This window comes from Mus musculus, chromosome 8, assembly GCF_000001635.26.
Source record: "Mus musculus strain C57BL/6J chromosome 8, GRCm38.p6 C57BL/6J".
Lineage (NCBI taxonomy): Eukaryota > Metazoa > Chordata > Mammalia > Rodentia > Muridae > Mus > Mus musculus.
Window position 1 is genome coordinate 124,575,227 of NC_000074.6, and position 25,807 is coordinate 124,601,033.

A 25,807-nucleotide genomic window follows, 5' to 3' on the forward strand; every position below is an offset into this window, starting at 1 on the left:
AGGTTTATCTGTGTAATAGCCTTGGCTTTCCTGGAACTCATTTTGTAGACCAGGCTGGTCTGGAACTCCCAGAGATCTGCCTCCTTCTGCCAAAGTGTTGGGATTAAAGCCATGTGTCACCACAGCCTGGCTACCTCGTTTGTTTGAGGCAGCGTCTCTCATTGGCCTAGAGCCAGCTCAAAGAGATCTGCCTTTCTCTACCTCCGCAGCGCTGGGACTATAAATGGACACCACGATGTCCAGCTTTGTATGCAGATCCTGGAAGCTCAAACCCAGGTCCTCATGGGAATACAATAACCGCTTTCCCACTGGAGCCTATCTCCCAGTCTGTAGGGAAGGCTTGGTGGGGATGTAACCTCATCTTTGTGTCCACACAGTTACTTCGGCAACTGTGACAGTCAAGCAAGCGAGCGAGTGGCTGGAACATAGACGGTGTGGCCCACGGATGTAAAGGCTTGTCACGGGAGGGAGCGCTGAGCCCTAATGTAAGTTAGCATGGGGTTGGGCTTAAAGATCCCAGGGAGCTCTGCCTGCAATGTCACATTGCGACACACCCAGCTCCCTCCAAGTACAAAGCTCTGCTGGCTCTAGACCTCACAACTATCTCCTGAACCAATTTGGTTGCTTGCTATCCTTCCCTTCGAAGCGACCCTACCTGTCCTTCAGGGACTCCACTGTGCATCAACAGAGGTACCTCCCCCCTCTGATCAGACTCAGCTATGCTCTAAAGTTGACTCCGGTTCCTTGGAACCCTGAGTGGGCAATGGTCTCACTCAGTATTTGCCATCCGGGAGGGCCCTATCTCATTTCACAGGGAGGTGCCCAGGCAGCGGGTGGAGGCCAGGGCTGGGACCTCTTTGCTGGCTACTCTCATCTTGCCTCTCACATCTTTTTCCTCTAAGCTGCGGGGAAGCTGTCATGCCTTACCTGCATCGGTCCCTGAGGCCACAGCCACAGCCAGTCCCCGGGGATGCCAGGACTATCCACTCCTCAGGTCAGAGCTTTGAGCAGCTGAGGCAGGGCTGCCTGCAGTCTGGCACCTTGTTTGAGGATGCTGACTTCCCTGCCAGCAATGTCTCCCTGTTCTACAGCGAGAGGCCCCAGGTCCCCTTTGTGTGGAAACGGCCAGGGGTGAGTAGGGTGTGGAGGAGAAAGAGAAACAGGGGTAGGGGGCGGATAGAGATAGGGATGGGGGGAGAGAGAGGGAATGCTGGATCTGAAGGGGTGGAAGGGAAGAGCCAATCACATGTAAGCACATTTATTTTTTAATAGGAGGCTTTCTGGTAATATGCTGGCTAAACACACATACATGGTCCCCAGTGTATCTGGCCACACCCTTCTGGCCTTTCGGAAGCTCTGAGTTCCGTTCAGTTTAGAGACATAGGGAGAGAAAGTCTCTCAGCTACGACTTGTGAGCAGGATTAGAGCTCTAACCCAAGCCACTTGCCCCATCAGAGCACAAAGGCAAACTAGCCAGGGTGGGAGGTGATGGGGTAACGAGATGCGTGTGATGTACCGGGAGGCCAACTAGCCTTACTCTGAGGCTTTGGGCCTGCCAGAGCTGAGGGAGCACTATGGGGCTAGCTGGATGTTAACACAAGTTCTCAGGCAATGTGTGATATCTGGGCCCTAGGTAGCAGGGCTACTTACCCACAGCAGCACACACCTCTGATGTCCGTCCCTAAGAGGCACCAGCTGGTGCTCAAGATGCAAGGTCAATATTTGCAGCACCTGGTTAGTCAGAGCCCTCCCTGTGAGCTGTGGTGCTGCACCCTCTGGGTGGAAACAGCTGGTGTGTGTGCAAGGAGGGACAGTGTGCCCACTGCTGGATCTAAGTGGGTGGCCCTTCACCTCCTCATCTAGAGATGACTGAGGTAGGTTGGGGCAGTACACAGGTGTCCTTAGTACACAACATTTTCTCACTGTTAGTAGCTATGTGCTTCTCTATTGTTGGTCGCTCAGAATCTCTTCTGTTTGTCTGTTTTTTGGGACAAGGTTTTTCTGTGTAACAGATCCATGGCTCTCCTGGATTCAATCTGTAGACCAGGCTGGCCTCGAACTCACAGGTTGAGGCCACCTGCGTCTGTCTCCCAAGTGCTGGGATTAAAGGAATGTGTCATCATATCCGGCCAGAATCTCATCTCTAAAATTCATTTGTTTATTTACTTTAAAAAAAGGTTTTAATTTTTTTTTAAATTTTAATTTATTTTATGTATATGAGTATATTGTAGCTGCACAAGTGGTTGTGAGCCATTACATGGTTGCTGGTAATTGAATTTAGACTTCTGCTCACTCCGGTCGGCCCCGCTTGCTCTGGCCCAAAGATTTTATTATTATTATAAATAAATACACTGTAGATGTCTTCAGACACACCAGAAGAGGGCGTCAGATCCCATTATGGGTGGTTGTGAGCCACCATGTGGTTGCAGGGATTTGAACTCAAGACCTTCGGAAGAGCAGTCGGTGCTCTTACCAGTGAGCCGTCTCTCCAGCCCTGCTTATTTACTTTTATTACATTTATTTGTGTATGTGTGTGCACACCTGAGTGCCACAGCGGTCATGCAAAGGTCAGAAAAGAACTTGCAGGAACAGGTTCTCTCCTTCTATTATGTGGGTTCCAGGGATCAAACTCAGGCCATCGGTCTTGGCTGCAAGCTCCTCACCAGCCCTTATTTCCTTTATTTTGTATGTGGGCTCAAACATGACATAGCACATGTATGGAAGCCAGAGGACAGCTCTTGAAATCTTTTCTGTTGATACCTTGTGGTGTCTGGGGGGGTCAAACTCAAGTCCTTAGGCCTAGATGCAGGTATCTCTACCCACTGTGCCATCCTGCCAGCCTTCAGATCTCATCTCTCTATAACTACCTCCTCCTATTGCACATCATTGATGTGAATGTGGTAAATATTCAGCACAAAAAAATACAGAAAACACCTCCACAAGGCATCAGGGCTCCTCGGGGTGTTAGTTATGAAGCAAGAGCTTGTCATAGTTTGCTTTCTTCTGGGACTACAAACACCATGACCGGAAACAACTCAGGGAGGAAGGGTTCTTTTACCTGACCAGTTATAGTTCATCAAGGAAGTCAGGTCAGGGACTCGAGGCAGGAACCTGGAGACAGGAACTGAAGAAGAGACCATGGGGGGAACTGTTATTAGACGCGTTCTCACGACCGGCCAGGAAGAACACCACAGACCAGAATCTTCTGCGGCAAAGCTTTATTTCTTACATCTTCAGGAGCCAGGGTGCAGGAAGCAAGAGAGCAAGAAGCAAGAGAGCAAGAAGCAAGAGAGAGAGAAAACGAAACCCCGTCCCTCTTAAGGAGCATTCTCCTTCGCCTCGGACGTGTCACTCCCTGATTGGCTGCAGCCCATCGGCCGAGTTGACGTCACGGGGAAGGCAGAGCACAAGTAGTCATAAGATACCCTTGGCACATGCGCAGATTATTTGTTTACCACTTAGAACACAGCTGTCAGCGCCATCTTGTAACGGCGAATGTGGGCGCGGCTCCCAACATCTCCCCCTATCCTTTTAATAAGAGCAAATAGGCCACCCATATTAATGAGAGTGGAGATAGAGGTCAAATCCCCAGTGTGTAGGTAAAGGAGCCATGTACAGGATTAGCTCTTAGGCTTACAGGCTTTTACCCAGAGCAACCCTGACCTGCTCCCGTGTCGTTTTGCCTGGGGGAAGGGAACTAGGACACTGAACCTTCATGAAAGATGACATGTCTCCCTAGAATAGGCTCATATATGCCGCAGAGCCTTTCCATTGCAGTGCTTAGCCTTGCAACTCTCTCGGGCTGCTGAAGCACACTCACTCTATCCCGTGCAATGAGTCTAGCCTCGTGAGATGTAAGAGCTGAGTGGCCAGCGACCTATTGCCTAAGCATAGATAACCATATATCAGGGGGAGCTCCATGTTCTAGTCCTGCAAGCGCCTGGGCAATAACCACCTTGTCTCTCCTAGTTTAGGCCTTAAGCTTACAGACCAATCAAAGAAGCAACACTAATCCACAGCAAAGTGTATCTCCAAATAATATTAATCCCACCCATTTTTTAAAGAAAGAAAATGCTGAGGAGATCCAATTGGGTAATCCTTTGGTCAGCGACAGGTCCAAGCGCGTGGAGTTGACCTGAAGTCTCAATTCCCGAAGGATCTGTTCAAATTCAGCCATCCAATTCTGTAACATATACTGAAAAAGACTTTTTGACAATTTAGCTGCCCTAGTAAATTTAACATACTGAATGGAAATAACACACAATCCCGGAAACTTTTGTTCACAACCCTGCTGAGTTATTTGTCATAATACATCTAGTTGTATCTGGACAAGATCTATGAGTTGATTAACCAGCATGAGACCTCCCTGTATCTTGACATTAGCTGAGGCCTGTTCATCTATGACTGTAGTCACTGAGGCTGACAAAGTGTTAATGGTGTCAGTCATCTGGACCTGTCCAGACAGAGCCAAGGCTGTCTGAATTAAGGCCAAACCCAGTTCCTAGTTAGTGGTAAAAAAGCAGGAGAATACTTGAGCATTATACATCACCGTCATTGGGAGTGGAAATGTCGACATTATCCCCCAACGCTGCTCTCTCTTTATTATTGACGCCCTGGACATCACCAAGACGAGGGACATCAGTATTTCCTTGGTCAGTCTGGATTTTTCGGGTGAGTCTTTCTGGTACCCAAAATGGGTTGTCTTCATTCTGTGGGAAAACACAGATAGCTCCCCTGGATCTTATCAAAATAGGATCCGGGCCATACCATTTATTATCAAGGACATTTTTCCATTTAACCATCTCATTGGGCCTATCTGGCTCTGAACAATGACGTTCAGCCGCAGTATGGCCATGAACATCAATATTTAAAAAATTGAGTGTAAAGAGTGCCAAAGACACCGACACTCTTGGTGCTCGGGGTAAAATCTCTTCAATTCCCCTCTTCTGTTTTATAAGATAGGCTTTGAGGGTGCGATGCGCACGCTCAACAATACCCTGTCCTTGAGGGTTGTATGGAAGTCCAGTCAGGTGGGTTACGTCCATCTGACGGCAGAACTGTTGGAATTTTTGAGACGTATAAGCTGGTCCATTATCAGTCTTAAGGAGTCTGGGTTTCCCCCAAGCACTCCATGCCTCAAGACAATGTTGAATCACATGTGAGGCTTTTTCTCCGGTTAACGGAGAAGCAAACATGATGCCAGAACATGTGTCAATGGACACATGGAGATATTGAAGTTTTCCAAAGGAAGAAACATGTGTAACATCCATTTGCCAGACCTGTAGAGGTCGAATACCGCGTGGGTTAATTCCCACATGAGGAACTGGCAAGAACTCACAGCAGCTTTGACATTGAGTAACAATGTCACGGGCTTCTTTTCTTGTCAAGGAGAAACGACTGCGTAATGTTTCAGCCGTCACATGAAAATTGTTATGAAAATTTCTTGCAGCCTCTACCGGGGATGATAGGGCAGCAGCCACCACTTTAGTGGCCTTATCTGCCAAATCATTTCCCAGAGCCATGGGGCCAGGTAGGCCTGAATGGGCTCTAACATGAGTAATATAAACAGGAGATCTTCTAGATAACAAGACTAATTGTATCTGCTGAAAAATATTGGCAACTCTACTGGAAGGCTTAATCACTCCAGCCACTTCTAAAAGATTTACTGCATTTACCACATAACAGGAATCTGACACAATATTAAGGGGTTCTAAAAAGGTTTTTAAAACTTCTAAGACCACTAAACATTCTACCACTTGAGGTGAATTTTCATTATATTGTTTGGATACCACTTTACCATTAGCCACATAGGCACCTATGCCAGTTTTTGATCCATCAGTATATACCACAATCCCATTTTTAAGTGGGTTTCTTACTGTTATTTGTGGAAACACAACAGATTGATTTTGGGCAAACTGTAAGATTGGATGTTTTGGATAATGGTTATCTATTTTTCCTGAAAAGGAGGTAACTAAAACTGCCCAATCATTAGATGTGGCTGCCAAGGTTTGAACCTGTGCAGTGGTATAAGGTACAATTAAAAGATATGGACTTTGCCCAAAGTGGGTGATTGCTGCTTTTAGACCTTTAAGGGCAAGCTGTGCAATTGCATCAGGATACCAATCTATTATTTTAGCTGGGGATACGTTTGGATGGATCCACAACAATGGCCCATTCTGCCACAAAACTGCAGTTGGCAATTGTGCTGTCTTAAAGACACACAAACTGAAAGGCTGCGAATCCTCAATACGTTGTAATTGTGCATTCTGTAAGGCCTTTTCCACTTTTTGTAAGGCCTGGTTAGCAGCTAGAGTAAGAGTCCTAGGGGAGGAGATATGAGGATCTCCTTCTAAAATACTAAACAAAGGCCTTAACTCAGCGGAAGGAATCTTTAAAAAAGGTCTGAGCCAATTAATATCTCCCAACAGCTTTTGAAAATCATTTAAGGTATGGAGGTGATCTCTTCTTATCTAAACATGTAAATATTGATTTCTCTCAAAGGAGGAAATATGCGTGACATCCATTTGTCAGACCTGTAATGGCCTGACGCCACGAGGGTTTACCCCTACGTGAGTAGATAAAATTTGACAACAATCTAAAGGCATTATTAAGTAATCAGAATCATTTTCAGTAGAACCAATCTCTCTGGCAGCTCTAGGAATACCAGAGGAAGAAAAAACAGCCATGTAGGCTTGGCAAAATTATTAGTTGAGCTATTTTGTCTCTTTGTGATATAGAAAAGACAACTTGAGGACAAGAACAGAGAACCTGAAGTTCCCCTTTACAATCCTGATCTACAACTCCAGGGTGGACAATAAGACCTTGTAGGCTGCAAGAGCCTGCCTCTGTCATTATTGTCCAGTGGCTTCACCTGCTCGGGAGAGCGCCTTCCAGGCCCTAATAGCCTTTTCATCTGATTCAGAACTACTAAGAACTGGCTCCTTGAGCTCACCTAGTGATGAGTATAGGCTCCTTCTCCTAAAAACCTCTGCTGATTGATCTTTTTTCTTTTCTTTTTCCTTCTCCTTCCTTCTAATCTCTCCCCAGGTATTCTTACCTGACCTAAACTTTTCCTCAGGTTCAAGACCCTTGGAAAGGCCTGTATACTTATTTTGTGAACCATATTTTCTCTTTGGTCCTATTCTCTCTCCCCGCTTTACTTCTGATAGATTGTCCTGAACTTCATCCAGAATCCGCCCTGCCTTAACCACTTGATAACATGTGAAAAGGAACAAAAGGGCTTCTAACACTAGAGAAAGTTCAAGGCCAAACATACCTTATAAAGCTATTTTCCACTTTACTTCTGATAGACTGTCTTGAATTTCCTTAGAAAGTTCAAGGCCAGGCTTACCTCGTAAAGCTATACTTACGGGTTACCGCCGTTCCCCAGCTGAAAAGTTCTGAATTCATGCAGTTGAATCCTTCTTAACAGTCTGCTTTACGGGAACCTTTATTACCGCGACCCGCAGTTCTGGTTCTGGAATGAGGGATCCTCCTTGCGCCAGTCCCGAGTTTTTTCTCGTCCCGGAATTCGGCACCAATTGTTATTAGACGCGTTCTCACGACCGGCCAGGAAGAACACCACAGACCAGAATCTTCTGCGGCAAAGCTTTATTTCTTACATCTTCAGGAGCCAGGGTGCAGGAAGCAAGAGAGCAAGAAGCAAGAGAGCAAGAAGCAAGAGAGAGAGAAAACGAAACCCCGTCCCTCTTAAGGAGCATTCTCCTTCGCCTCGGACGTGTCACTCCCTGATTGGCTGCAGCCCATCGGCCGAGTTGACGTCACGGGGAAGGCAGAGCACAAGTAGTCATAAGATACCCTTGGCACATGCGCAGATTATTTGTTTACCACTTAGAACACAGCTGTCAGCGCCATCTTGTAACGGCGAATGTGGGCGCGGCTCCCAACAGGGAACGCTGCTCACTAGCTTGCTAGCCATGGCTTGCTCAGCTACCTCTCTTACACAACCCAAGACCATTTGCACAGTGGTTTTGTGGTAGGTGACACCTGCCACAATGGACTAGGCCCTCCACATCAGTCACCAATCAAAAAAATGCCCCACACACTTGCCCATGGGATGATTCAATGGAGACTTCCGCAATGACTCCAGCTTGTATCACGTTGACCAAAACTCATCAGTTCTTACTGCTATGTCTCATTCTGGACAGTCAGCGGTTGATAAGTATATATATACACACGTATATGTTTGTTTGCTCTAGATTATATGAATGTGTTGTATACACACACTGGTGCACTTCTGTGTGTACGTATGTATTCACGTGTATACTCGTGTATCTGTGTACACAGGTGGTACTAGCCTCCATCAGAGAGGCAATGATCCTCACGGGAGAGTGTAGTATTGACTACTATTTTGATGTCTTAATTTGGGGGGACAGCAAGGAGCATTCAGGGCTCCTGGTAGAACCTAGTGATGGCTTTCAGGATCTCTCTCTGGGCACCTGGAAGTCACTGTATGTTAGTTTGGTTCTCTGCATGTGGCCAACAGCAGTAAAGATGGGCCATGTGGGTGGATGAGAGGAATGCTTTCTACTTTGTAAGAAAATGGACATTTTTAATGTGAAAAAGCACATAAGACTTAAGCCACATAAAAGTGACCTCTGATGGCACTTGGGGAGCCCTTCATTCTTCTTAGGCTTATTCCCAGCCCTCAGGACAAGGACAAACAGGTCCATGAGTCCATGGCTGCTGTCCCCGCTCTGTGTGTGTGTGTGTGTGTGTGTGTGTGTGTGTGTGTGTGTGTGTGTGTGTGTATGTGTGCTGTACGCAGTGGCAAGCAGCTGCCTAGGCTGTGGGTGCATTTCATCCAGTGAGGAGCACCGGTCTGGGCCATGGGTCGCAGGTACAGTTCATCCAGTCCTGGGAATTGCTGATAATCGGGATCTTGAGAAATTGTTCTCAAGACGTGGATGCCTGCCTGCTCCCAGGAGAATCAAAGCTGACCCTGGGCAGCTTTCTCTTCCATCTCAGGCTGCCACACACACTCAAGTTTCCTGTGTTGCCTGATTAGGAAAGGTTGGGAGAAGTTTCTCTAGAAGCTTCTGGGAGCAGGCTTACTGGGGCCACCTTAATAGCCACACTCTCAACACATGCTTGTATGTATGTGTGTGTGTGTGTGTGTGTGTGTGTGTATATATATATATATATATATATATATATATATATTGCACACAAGTGCATATTTGCAAGTGTGCTATGTGTGCCTATATGCATGCAGTGCACATGTGTATTGCAGGTGCTGTGCACATGTGACTCTGTGTTCATGTGGTATGTGTGCCTGTGTCTGTGTGTACACACATGTGCATGTATCCTGTGCATGTGAATTTCTTTGTGCGTACCTACATATAAAAATATGCTATAGACCTAGGCACTCATATCTCTGCTATATGTGGGAGCCTGGCCTAGGGACCTCTGGGTGTAGCAGAAGTCTTGGTGTGTAGGTTCAGCAAGCCACCAGGACTCTGGGTGTTCCCGAATGCTGGCCCCCTCTGCCCCCCACTCTCAGCTTGCCCTGGCTCTTGTTCCTCTTCACAGTCTGTTCTCTCTCTGCCCTGCTGAGGCCTTCCTGTTCCTCTAGGAGTTGCTCATGACTTCAGGCCAGCCAGCAGAGTCCTCTGAACTGCACTGTGGCCATGCTCTATCCAGTGGTTCTCAATCGGTGGGTCGGGACTCCCTCTGGTTGGGGTCAAACAATCCCTTCACGGAGGTTGCCTAAGACCATTGGGAAAGACATTTACATTACAGTTCATAACAGTAGCAAAATCACAGTTATGGGGTAGCAATGAAATATTTGTATGGTTGGGGGAGGGGCACCACAGCACGAGGACATGCATTAAAGGGTTGTAGCATTAGGTCTATTCATTTAGAACCTCAGCCTCATACCTACACTAACATTGAGGTTGTGGGAAATCCTGGCCTTGAACCAACACTAACCTGTTCCTTTAAAGCCTGGATGCCTTTGTCTCTCTCCCCGAGTGGAGAAGCCATCAAGCCTCAGCTGTCAGCCTTAGAGGCTGTCTGTCATCTGTACCACTGATGCCTATCCACAGCTGACCAACATCAGGAAGCGTTTATCTATGGGCCAGGGCCCCGAAACACAGCCCTCCATGGTGCCTGCCACATGCCCCTGGCAATGGTGCCCAAAAATTGGGTCCCCCTGCCCTCCAGTCACCACATCCAGCCTTCCGGTCTCTTGCACACAGCCTCTCCTTGTGGACTCTTTCAGAACTGGATCTGTGTGTGTGGTCCCTGAAAATACGCATCTGTTTCCCAGTCAGGGAGCCAGTTCTCTGCATTTGGCCCTACAGACCATGGTGAACCCTGAGTTTCCTCTTGTCCTGCTAATGTGGAAGTGTAAGACCTGATGCAGGGCAGAGGGGTACAGAGAAGTCAGAGCTTCCTCAGCTTCTAGAAAGCCTGTGGCTGAGTCCATAGCTCATACAGGGCCCATCTCAGTAGCAAAGCCCAGGCTACTTTATGGGCTGTGGGCAGAGTCACCCTCCTTCTTGTCAAACACAGCTGCGTTTTGGGGAAAGGGAACACAAAGCCAATATGACATCAGAGGGGGTGGCACTTAGATTCACCCTCAGGTGGCTCAGGGCAGAGGATGTGGGGTGGGGGTGGGGTGCAGGAGGAGAAAGAAGCCTAGTGTGGGAGGGGACATAGCAGACTTCTGCTCAGGAGAGGACAGCAGATAAAGATGGCACTGTGCCATACTGAACAGAGAGGACAACACAGCCACCCTGTTCTGCTGCCTCACTGTCAGCCCTGATCATGGTGGGTGGGGTCAGTTAATGGTTAGACTCTAAGGCTTCTGGAGCTGAGGGCGGTACAAGAAGTTGTGCAGTGCTTGTGTGTGTGTGTGTGTGTGTGTGTGTGTGTGTGTGTGTGTGTGTGTAAAAGGTTTTTTGGGGATGGGAGGGGTGTCTCTGGGAGAAGCTAGCCTCCCGAGTTCTCCTTCTGCCAGGCCTGGGTTTCTGGCACAGCCAACAGCACAGCCTGTCCCTGAGCCCTCCTGCTAAGGTCACATGAACACTTTAGAAACAAATAAAGACACACAGCCCTGACCTGGGAGGCTGCACTCTTCACCTCACCAACACTGCCACATCCTGGGGGCCTCATGGGAAGCTGCCAGCCTTCACTCCAGCCCTGTCTAGGATGCCCTTGGCCTTATAGATTCCCCACTCCCATCGTACTCCTGGGATCAATGCTCAGAGAGGAAGCAGACAACTCAGGCTGTGAGGGGGATTTGCAGCAGGAGCTACCCCAAGTGTTAAGTTAGAGATTCCCAGGACTTTCTGTCCCTGCCTTGGCCATTCCTCTGTCCAGCTTTCCCAATTCTGCTTCCCCTCTGATGTCACCCTGATCCAGTTAGAGTCCCTCTGTCTGTCTGTCCTTCTAGGCCTCTGACTAGGCTCTTTCCGTTCCTTGACCTCCACGGGGGTCCCTTCTGCACAGGCTTAGGTTTCTGTTCACTTTAGCTTCCCCTAGGCCCAAGATGAGGTTTCTGGTCCTGCATCTTACACAGTGCTCTCCAGCCCTGCCCTGACAGCTGACTGATGGTCTCTCTCTCTCTCAGAGATCACATGGACTTCCTCACTCTCACTTGTGCTGGGCTAAAGTTCCAGGGACAGAGCCTGACACCCAGAAAGGCAAAAGAGAGCAGGAGTAGAAGAATCACAAGTTCAGGCCAGGCTAGGCTGCATAGTGAGTGAGGCCCTGTCTCAAAAATCTTGAGAGAGGGAGGGGGAGGGGGAGGGGGGAGGGGGAGGGGGAGGGGAAGGGGGAGGGGGAGGGGGAGAGAATGGAAGGAGGGAGAGGGAGAAAGAGAGAGGGGATTTGAGATTGGAAAAGAAAGAGAAAGGAATCATTAGCCTGTAGGACAAGCTGAGGCACACTGAATGTGGCAGCAGACTTATTCCAAGGTTAGCCCAAATCCTCCAGTGCCCACTGCCCAGAAACAGTGTTCCTAAATTGCAGGGGCTGGGTCTCACAGGGAGGCGGAGAACAAGCAGGATGGATAGGTGATGATGGATAGCAAGCCCCTGTGATGTGGCCCCGCCCTAGGGCAGCAGCCTCGGGTAGGTGGTGCCAGTGAGATAATCAGAGCTACCAGCAGGCTCCGACAGAAGGATCCCAAGTTCAAGGACGTCCTGGGTTACTCGGGAGTGCAAGGCCGGCTCGACAACATAGTGAGACCTGTCTCAAAATGAGAAGTAAAATAAAACCGGGGGTGTTGATCAGAGGTGGGGTTCTTGCTTAGCATGTATGAAACCTGGGTTCCAACCTCAGCACAGGTGGATGGGTAGACATGGTTGATCAGAGAAGCTAATACTGGAGTTCTTTATTACCTCTGCCAAGTCAGGGGTCCTCGGAACCCTGCTGCACTGGTGCGGAGTAGCAGGTGACTGCGCGCCTGCTTCATGTCATGTGACCTCATTCTTATGGAGTTTAAAGGCCTTTCTTGTATACACATAGGGTTGAAAGTATTTAATCCCAACCTGAGGTTTCTACCCTGCCTTTGCTATTTAAGTTCCTGGGTGAAAGACACATACAACCTTTATATTTACAATAAGCCTTAAACAGCACAAGAGCTGGACAGATATCTACCCTCTATACTATTAGAGTCTACTTTCCTATCGATAACCCCAAGTTATTACTTGCTATGTTTCATCTGGGCTGCTCTTAGTGCCATTGGCCAGCCCTCAGGACCATGTTCTCTTGACTCCTAACCTATGGCTGCTTCTTCCTCCTCCTGCACTCTTCCTCCTCATGGCTCCTCTCTGACCACAAGCCCTCTAACCCTAAACCCCACCTATGTCTCTTCTGCCCAACTATTGGCTGTTGGCATCTTTATTTACCAATCAAAATAACTTGGGGACAGGGTCATGTGGCCTCAGTGCAGACTCTCTGCTTGTTTCTTGGGCAGCCAGCCTTGAGGCCCAATATTAACATTAGAATACAATCAGCATCGGGCCAACCCACTACATATACACATTTTAGAGAGGTGGTAGGACATGCCCTTAATTCTGGCACATGAATGGCAGAGGTAGGAAGATTCTATGAGTTTGAGGCCAGCCGGATCCACATAGCAAGTTCCGGGACAGCTAAAGCTACATAGTGAGACCCTGTCTCCCAAAACCCACATGTTTTACATAGTTGCTTTTACTTTTTAACATTTTATATAGAAACATGTTAAGTTTCTACATGTTTATAGTTATACACACAAATTATAGAGTATTACATAAAATACCTAATAGTAATGTGTAATAAAGTGTACATAGTACATGTGGGTAAGATTCTGAGTGATATGAAGACAGCCCTCTAGATGGGATAAGGATATAGAAGATCTGCTGGGAAAAAGGGAGCAGCCGGGTGGGGCATGGAGATCCTGCCTGAGGTGCCGGATCACATGCTCCTTAGGTGGTAAAGAGCTTGAAGACCCAAAGCTGGCAGTTCTCATGGTAAAGGGCTGACTGGAACCTGCCTGTGCCTGACTTTATACTTGACTGACATCCCAGTTCCTCATTAGCTATGGTGTGAGTTTCTATAGAGGAAGGGAGTGGGGTCGGGCTCTCCCCTGGGCTGAGCTATGGACGGACTAAGCTGAGCCCAGGAAACTCAGAAACTCATAGCATAAGCCCCTGGCAGCTTTTGCCTCCTCCTGGCCTGCTGCAGGAGAAATCAAGTGCACTAGACTCTGTCTCCCTGGGGGTGGGGCTGCCTGTCTCCCTTGGGCAGGGCTGTGGCTGCTTTGGGCCTTCCCTTAAGATGCTCTCAATCTTCCAGGAAATTGTGGAAAAACCAGAATTCATTCTTGGAGGGGCCACCAGGACCGACATTTGCCAAGGGGAGCTGGGTAAGTAGAGAGGAGAGGGGATGCCCATGGGTCACACCTGAGTGGCCCCCAGAGCCAGAGCCACACAGGCCACTGAGGATCAGGACACAGGGCTGGGTAGAACAAGGCCACCACCTGGCCCTCCCCCTCCCTAGTGTGCAGGTGCCTTCCCTGCATGGAGGACAGAGGCTTCTCTACCCTGGGGCACTCCTCATTTTCTGCTAACATTGTGTTTGGGCTCTGGGCCTATCTAGAAGTTCCCAGAGAGCTGAGCCTTCCCTAAAAGCAACACCTGATTCAGAGGCTCCCGACCCTTTGGCTCCCCAATGGTGGCTCATGGTTTTATAGCTCAGTGCCACCTACACTGTGAGCCTGTTCCCTGCCATGTCCTCTCCCTAAGATTACACACTTCTGCTCCTTTTTCCAGCCACCTTCCCAACGTTGTATATGAGGGACCGAGGCAAGGGAAGCAAGCAGTGTGTCCAAGGTCACGAGTGACAGATCGACAGTCAGATTGCAAAACCATGTTGGCCTCAGAGTCCATGCCTCCTGCCAGCACACCCCAGGAGTTTCCATGCTCACAGTGTTCCTCCTACAGGAACCCTGGTGGACCTCACAGCAGCATCAGGAATTAGAGTAAAACTAGGCAAAGTTTGGGTCTGGAGAGATGCTCAGCTGTTAAGAGCACTGACTGTTCTTCCAGAGGACCTAAGTTCACTTCCCAGCAACCACATGGTGGCTCACAACCATCTATAATGGAATCCAATGCCCTCTTGTGTGTCTGAAGACAGCAACAGTGTCCTCATATAAATAATATGAACAAATTTTAATTAAAAAAAAAAACCTGGGCAAAGCTTACTCTTACTGACTCTGCAAAAGACAAATACATTGTGGAATGTGCTAAAGAAGGAAGTATATTGTGTAGACTGAGCTACCCAGAGCGCAGGCTAACACTGTGGTCACTGTGGTTAGAACAGATCATCTGGAATCTCAATGAGAGCCTGAGGTGTCTTCACATAGAATCCCAAAGCCAGCTTCCCAAACTGGTGACAGTTAACTAGATTGAGAAGGAAAGAAAAGAAAAGAAAAGAAAAGAAGAGAAGAGAAGAGAAGAGAAGAGAAGGAAGGAAGAGAGAAAAGAAGATATGCAGATGATATATTGAAGACAGAATAGTCAATAGATAGATAATATATAGATGATAGAAGACAGGTAAATTGAAGACAAAATATATTGAGAGATTATAAAAGACAGATCATATATAATAAATAGATAATTGGATGATAAATGGTGATTGATGGTAAATAATAGATATATGATTGATAATACAGATAGATAATAAAAAGATAGATTGATAGATAGACCATAAAAAGTCAGTAGATCATCCTAAATAGACAGATATGATATATGGTTGACAAGTGGTAGATAGTACAATTGATACATAAGTGGTATGTGGATGGCCGATGGGTGGATAAAAGAATGTGGATGGGTGGATGATGCATGGGTAGATTAGTGATGACTGTCTTAGTTAAGGTTTTTATTCCTGCACAAAAATAAATCATGACCGAGAGGCAAGTTGGGGAGGAAAGGGTTTATTCAGCTTATACTTCCACACTGCTGTTCATCACTAAAGGAAGTCAGGCCTGGAACTCAAGCAGGTCAGGAAGCAGGAGCTGATGCAGAGACCATGAAGGGATGTTACTTACTGGCTTGCTTCCCCTGGCTTGCTCAACTTGCTTTCTTATAGAACCCAAGACTACCAGCCCAAGGATGGCACCACCCACAATGGGCTGGGCCCTCCCACCCTTGATCACTAATTGAGAAAATGCCTTACAGCTAGATCCATGGAGGCATTTCCTCAAGGGAGGCTCCTTTCTCTGTGCTAACTCCAGCCTGTGTCAAGTTGACACAAAAAAACCAGCCAGTACAGATGGATAGGCAGATGAATGAGTGATAGATGGGCAGATGATGTACAAAGATACACGGATGGATGGGTGATAGATGAATGTTGGATGGGTGGGTGATGGGCAGATAGAGGTCTGTTACCAGTCCAAGGCCAGTCCAAGCTACAGGCAGCTAAGGTCCAGGCCAGTTGGTCTATTGAATGAGACCCTGTCACAAAAAAACAGGGGAAAAGAATGAAGGGAGGGAGGGAGGAAGGGAAGAAGGAAGCAGGAAGGAAGAAGGAAAAGAAGAAGGAGGAGTAAAGCAAAGGGGTTTCCTTGGGGCTGCTGCTGCTCATAGCTGAACCAAGCCTGGTCTAGAGAGGCAGTCGCCCAGAATTGCAACAGGCACCACTGGGTTGTTTCCAAGACCCTCTCTCCACCCACTGCCATAGAACTACTATGACACATCACATATTCCTGGTCCTCTGAGACCTTATGAAGATGAGAGGCAGGGATCCCTGTGTCTGAAACCAGTCAGCCAATATTGCCACAGTATCCAGGAGGCAGCCATATAGAGAGCAGGAAGAAGAGCAGGCTGAACAGGCAGAGGGGACAGAGGTATTTGCTATCACTCTATCACAGAGAGGTCTCTGGTATTGCTTTTTCTTGACTTCTGGGAATCAGTGTGATACTTATGTGACCTTCGCTCTGCAGGAGACTGCTGGCTCCTGGCGGCCATTGCCTCCCTAACCCTCAATCAGAAAGCACTGACCAGGGTGGTTCCCCAGGACCAAGGATTTGGTTCTGGCTATGCCGGGATATTTCATTTCCAGGTAAGGGAAACCTGAGTCCTTGTGTTTGCTTGCGGTGGGAGGTGGCCCAGGAGATACTGTGTACAGCATTGTGCTGTTGACAATCCTGAAAGCCACGTGACAGGGTATGTGAGCATGGTGTCACACCATGTGGGTATCTTCCTGGAGTACTTCCAGAGGCAGCAAGCAATAGGAGAGGAAAGCATATGGTATCCTCAGGGAACCATGGCTGCTCCCCTGGGGAACCAGAGCTCTTCTCATAAGTGGAATGGCTCCCTTACTGAGGAAGTGCAGGATGGAGCAATCAAACATAGAACTGAGAAACGCAGCCATAGAAAACTAGCCATGAGCTTGTATGACTGAGCTGCACAGTGACACTTGTCCCTGCTGTGATCTTGCTTCCTTTGCCTATCACTCTCCACCTACATAAACACACACTTAGTACACAGATGAGCACAATGTCAAATACATGTTCATATCTGATATACTCACACATGTGTGAACACATACCTGTACTCATAAACACACATGTATTCTCATGCCTATGCAACTGCACACATGCTTCTATGCATGTACACAATGCACATTCTTACATTACCACACCTATGGACTCACACACAGTACACCCACATAAATGTGCTAAGTCACATATATGCACACACATATATGCATATGTATGTCTATGTGTATGCATATGCATAAGTGTATGTATAGTATATGTATATTTGTATGTATATGTGTGTATGTGTGTGTCTAGTATGTGTGTATATGTATACATACTATGTGTAGTATGTGTATAGTATATGTATAGTATGTGTGTATGCATGTATATAGCATGTGTAATATATGTATAGTATATGTATGTGTCTATGAATATATGAGTATGTATAGTATGTCTATGTATGTATATATACAGTACGTATAGTATATGTACAATATATGTATGTATATGTGTAGTTATATGTGCGTAATATATGTAGATGAATACATATGTGTATACTATGTATATGTGTGTATAGTATGTATATGTGTAGTATATGTATATTTAGGTATATATGTATAGTATGTGTATATGTGTAGTATATGTATTAGTATATGTAGGTGTAGGTATATGTGTGTAGTATGTGTACGTGTAGTATATATAGTATATGTAGGTATATGTATATAGTATTTGTATATGTGTAGTATATATATATTATATGTATATGTAGGTGTATTGTATAGTATAGTACATGTATATGTGTAGTATATATGTGTAAATGTATGTGTATAGTATATGTATATGTGTGTATAGTATGTCTATATTGTAGTGTATGTATAACATATGTAGGTGTATGTGTATAGTAATAGTATGTGCATGTGTGCATAGTATGTGTATGTATAGTATATGTATGTGTACATATGTATATGTGTTACTATGTGTAGTATATGTACAGAACATGAATGTGTGTATGTGTATGGGTATATATAGTATGTGTAGTGTATGTATAGTATACATGTATTATATGTATAGTATACGTGTGTGTGTGTGTGTGTGTACTCACCACATATTCACATACACACATTTTGTCCACACCCACACATTCACAGATGAACTCTCCCACTGTCCTAGTGTCCTTCTTTCTGTCTCTGTGATAAAACACTTGAATGGAAAGTAGCTTAGGGAAGGAAAGGGTTTATTTGGCTGACAGTTTCATACGGTGGTCCTTAATTCATAAGGAACTCATATTTCTTACAAATAATTCATAATTCATCACTGAGGGGAAGTTGAGGAAGGAACTCAAGCAGAAACCATGGAGGACTGCTTACTGTTTGCTTACTGGTTCACACTAGCTTTCTTATATAGTCCAGGACTCTGCTGAAGCTGGTGCCATCCACAGCGAACAGAGCTCTCCCCCATCAGTCACAGTCGAGACAATCCCTCAGACATGGCCATAGCTCTCCTGCATCAGTACAGTCAAGAAAATCCCTCAGAAATAGCCACAGCTCTCCCCCATCAGCCACAGTCAAGACAATCCCTCAGACATGGCCACAGGCCACCCAGTCTGAGCAATTCCTCTATGAAGTTGCCCTTACATGACTCCAAGCTTTGCCAGGCTGACAGCTGATGCTAACTAACTAGGACACCCACATGATACATGTTTAAATGTACACACTCACATGTGCATGTACATACATGTGCATGCACATGAACACATGCCTCATGCATGCACATGAACATACACATTCAGGTTCATAACTACATGCATATATATAGGTGCTCACGCCCCCCCTGCCCCCGCACATGTTCACACATGCAAACACCCAAACGGACTCTCGGCTGCATTACCCATATGCCCCTCACCTCTATGAGCATAGCACACAGGAAAACCAAATCCAAACACATGCGTGTTGGGGCTCCACCTATGTGGGCTGGAAAATGTGGGCTAGTGAAAGGCCAAATCTGGGTGGAGGTGTGAATAGAGACCGGGCTGGGTATGATCAAAGCTAAACCCATATCTGCCAACCTAACCTGGTGTCCTGTGGAGAAAATGCATTAGCTCAGAGCACAGGGGTGTCTACTGTGACTTTTCCTTTACCCACCTACATGGTGACACACTCCTGGAACTGATTTTCATGCTGGGTGAAGGCCCAGTATATGACCCTGCCGTGACACCTGGGTTACCCTGTTGAGACGCCCAGATGGCCTTGTTGTGACATCCATGCAGCCCTGATGTGGCACCAGATGAGGTTTTCCTTGGAGCACAAGGGCAGTTTGCTGAGGGAAAAGAACCGTGGAGTAAGCATTTGCTGCTGGGCCCACCCCTCAGTGTGACTCACCCTTGTCACCATGTCTTGCCCTGGCCACTAGTTCTGGCAGCACAGTGAGTGGCTGGACGTAGTGATTGATGACCGCCTGCCCACCTTCAAGGACCGCCTGGTCTTCCTCCACTCTGCTGATCACAATGAGTTCTGGAGCGCACTGCTGGAGAAAGCCTATGCCAAGTGAGTGGGGCTGGGGTGGGTGGGGTCCCTCCTCCTGCTCCTAGAAGCCTGGACTCATCCCCTCATGGGGATGTTTGGTGGAGAGACTGGGATGCAATCAGTAGGGAAGAATGGTTGCTACCTGTCGGGGACTTGGACCACTAGGACATTCTCATGAGATGACCTAGACATTTCCAGCTTCAAACATGGTGGCCATGTTTCCTGTCTCCCCAAGAAACTGATCGGACCTTCACAATGCTGGCAGGAAAGATGTTAGGAGGAAGGTAGGCCCTTGGCTATGCCCACATGGCACAAGGGTCCTTCAGGTCTCATACCAGGATTTGCCACAGCTTAGGTGCGTGGCTTTAAGCCACATGAATAGAAAGACATCAGCTGGCCCCAAGGGCTCATTTCCTTCCTTTTAAAAATGTTATGAGCTGGGCGTGGTGGTGCATGCCTTTAATCCCAGCACTCGAGAGGCAGAGGCAGGAGGATTTCTGAGTTCGAGGCCAGTCTGGTCTACAAAGTGAGTTCCAGGATAGCCAGGACTATACAGAGAAACCCTGTCTCAAAAACAACAACAACAACAAAAATGTTATGAAACACTCATGCCATAAAATTTACCACTGTAACATTTTGAGGGCATAGTTTAATGGTATTAACACACTTATCTGGCATGTGACCAACTACAGCATCCACCCTCAGAAGTGGCTGCCTTGCAAAACTAAAACCTAGTCCCTGATAGACACTGGTGTCCCATCCCTCTCTTTCCAGCTCCCTCTTGGCACCATCCACTTCCTGTCTCTGTGGTTAAACCAGTCCAGGAGCTTCACATAAGAAGAGTTAGCATGGACTGGAGAGATGGCTCAGTGGGTAAGAGCACCCAACTGCTCTTCTAAAGGTCCTGAGTTCAAATCCCAGCAACCACATGGTGGCTCACAACCATCTGTAAGAAGATCTGACTCCCTCTTCTGGAGTGTCTGAAGACAGCTACAGTGTACTTACATATAATAAATAAATAAATCTTAAAAAAAAAAAGAAAAAGAAGAGTTAGCACAGTTGTTTCTTTTTTTAAAAAAAGTTATTTATTTATTTCATGTATGTGAGTGCACTGTTGCTGTCACTGTCTTCAGACACACCAGAGGAGGGCATCTGATCCCCATTACAGATGGTTGTGAGCCACCATGTGGTTGCTGGGATTTGAACTCGGGACCTTTGGAAGAGTAGTCTGTGTTCTTAACCACTGAGCCATCTCTCCAGCCCCAGTGCATTCATTTCTAATCCCTAGTCAAATGGCCCCAACTCCCCCCAGTCCTCCAGTTCCAGCCTGCTAGTAAAATTCAGGTCCAATCACCTCACAAATGTATAAGATGAAACTTGATTGAGTTGGGAAGACAGTGGGTGTCTTGGTCACCCTAGAAACACATGTACTCTGGTAGATAGGGCACATCCTATAGGATTCAGGCAGGGTATTCTGATGCAGTGGTCCACACAGTGACTGAGCAGTTGGTAAGATGGAAGGCAGGAAGGGAAGCCAGCTGCTAGCGGTTGGAGGGTAATGTTTCCCACCCGGATAGAAGGGCCTCTACATATGCTAATGGATGGTGCTGGAGTTCAGGGTGGGCTTATGATGATCCCACCAGAGCAGTAACGGATGTGCGTGTGTGTCTGTGTGTGTGTGTGTGTGTGTGTGTGTGTGTCTGTGTGTGTGTGTGTGCGCGCGTGCGCATAGGTTATGCACACAAATGCAAAGGGCTAGACTTGGTCATGAATGCCTATAACCCCAGTGCAGTGGGGAGTCGAGACAGGGGAATCTCTGGGGTTTTCTAACTTCCAGCCTTGCTCCAGGTTCAGTGAAAGACTGTCTCAGAATAAGGAAGAGTGTCATAGACCAGGACACTCAGTGTCCTCCTCTGGCTTCTGTGTGTGCACATAGACACATGCATCCATACACAAATGTGAAAATACACTACACCTATCACATAAATTCACACACACATATGCACCACACACACACACACACACACACACACACACACACCAAGAGGAAGCTGGGCATGTTGATGAATATCTATAACTGCAGCCCTGGTGAAGCTGAGGCAGGAGGATCACCACAAGTTTGAGCTCAGCCTGGTCTGCATATAGAGTTTCAGGCTAGCCTGGGCTATATAGCAATATTGTGTCTTGATTTCCCCCCCCCCTTTGGGCTTGATAACTTACTCCCACAATCCTAGAACTGGAGATTCTGAGACAGAAGGATTGCTATGAGTTTGAGGCCATCCTGGTCTGTGGAGTGAGAGTCTGGCTCACACCCAAGCATATACATTCACACACACACACACACACACACACATACACACACACACACACACACACACAGACCACAAATCAAGGTAAAGCTGGGTGTTGTGATCAATGCCTGTAACCCCAGCTCTGAGTCAGAAAGATCACCATAACAACAATAAAAAAGCAATCTCAGTACTTCAGAGACTGAATCAGGAGAACGAATAAACAACTGAGCATTCAAACATTAAAAAACAAACAAACAAGCAAAAACCATGTTTGTGAGGAAGATGGCAGGACTGGCTCAGACTACGATCCCCTCAAGGTGTCAGCCTCAGTCACTATCTTGCCAGTACCAGGGCTTGCCCCACTGCCTCTCCTCCCTGAGTCTGAGCTCCTCTGTGAGCTGAGCATACCTTCCACCTCATCCTGTCCCTCCACTCCCTCAGCCAATCTGCTCTTGCATCTTTGTAGGCTTAACGGGAGTTATGAGGCACTGAAGGGAGGCAGTGCCATTGAAGCCATGGAAGACTTCACTGGGGGTGTGGCTGAGAACTTCCAAATCCGAGAGGCACCAGAGGATTTCTTTGAGATTCTGGAGAAGGCTTTGAAGCGTGGTTCCTTGCTGGGATGCTCCATAGATGTAAGTGGCTGGCTGGCCCACAGACAGAAAGAGCAACCCAGAAGGGGCATGAGTATCTGGAAGGTGGTCCTTACCTAGCACGCAGGCAGCCCTAGGGTCCAGCCCGAGCACTGTATAAACCAGGCTAGTAAAATATACCTGCTACTCCCAGAACTCAGGAGATAGAAGCAAGAGAGTCCTAAGCTCAAAGTCATCTTCCATTGCATGACAGGACAGGCTGGGATACGTGAGACTGTCTCAAACACACAAACAAACACAAGCTCTTTATTAATGCTTGTTGCATTGCAATGTAATTGCAAATACACCTGCTGCCAAGTGGAACACCCCATGGCGTCTAGAGGTAGAGCTGTCTGTCTCTCCCATCATGCCCTGGGCTGCTTCCGCAGTACCATACCAACCAGGTCCCTGGCTGCCCTCAACACCAGTGCTGCCAGGCAGGATTTACCCCACTGAAGGGAATCCACCAGTGAGCTCTGCTGAAATGTGTTTCTTTTATTTCTACTCTATGAAAAATCCACCCGAAAGAAAGCTAACAGGATTTTTCTAATCCCTCTACGCACAGACTACATAGAGAGATAAAATTTCATATCTTCTGATTTTGAAACCTATTCAAGTTTCCCCTTTCTTCTTGGGTTAACTACAAAGATCTAATTTTTTAAAGAATGAATTATTCATTTCTCCTGCAGGTTCATATTCATGACCAAATCACATGTTACCAGGGAAGGACTCTTCCCTGTGTGACTGTGGGTGTCATTCACTAAACTATCACTGGGGTGGCTGGTTTCTGTTTGGGGTCAGAAAAGTAGATTCATTGCAGTTCTGGGGGTCCCCCCACCCTGGAAAGAGATTAGCTTGGCTGTGAATCATTGATGAACCTATTAGGGAGTCCCGTACTTCCAATTTCTAAGGCCTACATACATGGCTGCCCTTCAGGAACTGAGGGCTAGGATATGCTGAGGTAGGCACGGGGCTGAGGCTGGGCCTGACACAGGGCAAGGCTGGCACAGATGATGGACCTGACTCTGGTCTTCCTTTGCTCTAGACCCTGAATGCCTCAGAATCTGAAGCTCGAACATCTCTTGGTCTCATTAAGGGCCATGCCTACACCGTGACGGGGCTCGATCAGGTAGGGGCAGGGCCTACTGCAGGGGATGGAGGTGGGGGAACAGGACAACCCAGCCTTTAGATGTGTTGTGCAGCAGAGGACATCACACCTAACACAGGTGGGCTGTGACAAGGAACAGCAGACAGGAGCCAGGGAGGAGGGCCATGCATGCACCAAACTTACCTTAGGGGGGGTTGCAGATTTTGTGTTTATAAGCTAATTGTTTCTCAATTCTATAGCAGTCATATACAGCCAGGGTTTTACAGAGAAACACAGCCATTACAAGAAGAAATTAATATATACATTTATTATATATGTATATTTGCTATATATGCATAACAATATGTTTGTTCACATGTTATGTGTAACATGTATATAAGTTATACATATTCACACATACAATTTTGTTTGTAATATATATGCATATTCATACTCATTTTATATACATATAAACACATGAATTATATATATGGGCACATATGTATGTATTCATTATATAGATATGCACATATATGTGCAATTATTATATGAATGTATTGAGATTGTTTCTATGTCTCTTCCCATCACACATGCTGAGACACCTGTTCACTTGAGTGGGCAGGTCAATCTGAGGCCAGATTCTCCGCTATTCCCAACCCAGCGACATCTCCTCACCCTGGTCCACTTGCTTCTGTGTTCTGTCACCCTGGTCCACTTGCTTCTGTGTTCTGTATATGGATAAGGTGTTTGCTTGTTTCTGCATGTGAGATTTCATACGGAGTTGGCTTGTATGATTACAGATCTGTGAGGTTCTAACTCTAAGACTTGATTTGTTTTGTTTTGGAGATAGACTCTCATGTACCCTAGGCTGGCCTCAAACTTGTTATATAGTCAAGGCTGGCCTTGAATTTATAATATAGTCAAGGCTGGCCTTGAATTTATAATAAAGTCAAGGCTGGCCTTGAATTTGTTATATAGTCTAGGCTGACATTGAACTTTAGATCCCCTGATTCTGCCACCCAAATGATGAAAATATGAAACAACAGATGTGTGCCACCACACCTGGTTTATGCAATTCTGGGGATCAAACTCAGGGATTCTTGCACGCTAAGCAAGCAGCTACTGACTGAGCCACACTTCCGGTCCATTTGCCTTGTTCTCTCATGTCTCAGTTCAACTCTCATTTAGCATGTGACAGTAGACTGAGAGCTGAGATCTCTGACCAGTTGATACCTTGTAACCTCTAAAACCTTTCTCAGAAGCTCCTTCCCTACCCAGTCCTCAGCAATGGCTGACTCTGGCTAACTGATACTTTGTAACCTCTAAACCTGTCTCAGAGGCTCCCTTCCCTACCCACTCCCTAGAAATGGCTGATTTGTCTCCTTCTGGCTTAGATTTACCCACACCAAGATTAAGAATCTTCCCTTGACCTTGCAGGTGAAGGTTTATATAGTAGATAGTGAGCCCTGTCTCAGAAAAGCAAGAAGTGGGTGTGAAAGAGGACATGAGTGTGTATAGACATCTTCACTGTGGTTTCCTCAAGAGCCTGGGTAACAACCGCTCTACATAGAGATGCACCTCTGGGTCTCATGGATGACTAAAGGCTTCATGCTCCTCACACCTTGTGTATTTGATACTTTTTCCTTTGAGGTAAACTTCCATGGCCAGAGAATCAAGCTCATCAGAGTCCGTAACCCTTGGGGCCAGGTGGAGTGGAACGGGCCATGGAGTGACAGGTTAGTGGCTCTGCTCCATTCCTGCTCTGTGGCCAGTCCCCAGGTGTGCATAGTCAGGCTGCCCTATGCTGACCTGTGAGAGACTGGCCTTTCCCAAAAGTTCATGCGCTGCTTCTGTGTCCTACTTCTCCCCTTCAGTCCTCACTTAGAACACCTATGTCAACCTATAAACAACTCTTTCCCTGGGATGGCTCTTTCCCTGTCACATGATCACATTGCTGATGAATGTGTTATTGTTACTGGGGTAACAAGAAGGAATATGGCTCCAGTTATAACCAACTGTGTGTGTATGTGTGTGTGTGTACATGTGTGTGAACACCTGTGTGCACATGTGTGTGTTCGGGTATGTGTGTGTGTGTTCATGTGTGCATGTGCATGCACATGCACATGTGGGTGCATGCATGTGTGTGTGCGTGTGTGTGTGTACATGTGTATTTTGAGGCCAGGAATCCCTGAAACACTACCTAACAGGTCACTCTTAGGTTCTCTGTTGGCCATTGATCACTGGCTGAAGCCCACAGTCCAACAGAGAAAGAGGTAGAATAG

The 25,807-nt window shown here is 46.9% G+C and overlaps 1 protein-coding gene across 3 annotated transcripts in view; it reads left to right on the forward strand.

The window, feature by feature from the left end:
• The first annotated feature begins 835 nt into the window (after nt 1-835).
• Nucleotides 836-25,807, forward strand: part of Capn9 (calpain 9) — a 42,670-nt gene continuing 17,698 nt past the window's right edge. The window contains exons 1-7 of one of the 3 annotated variants that reach the window (XM_006531404.2): nt 836-1,131; nt 13,807-13,876; nt 16,454-16,572; nt 19,403-19,536; nt 22,273-22,441; nt 23,484-23,567; nt 25,176-25,261. In XM_006531404.2, coding sequence (XP_006531467.1) covers nt 919-1,131; nt 13,807-13,876; nt 16,454-16,572; nt 19,403-19,536; nt 22,273-22,441; nt 23,484-23,567; nt 25,176-25,261 — 875 coding nt within the window. In that variant the 5' untranslated portion in view covers nt 836-918. The remainder of the gene's footprint in view (nt 1,132-13,806; nt 13,877-16,453; nt 16,573-19,402; nt 19,537-22,272; nt 22,442-23,483; nt 23,568-25,175; nt 25,262-25,807) is intronic. The other 2 variants (NM_023709.4, XM_006531405.2) reach the window with 2 other exon arrangements.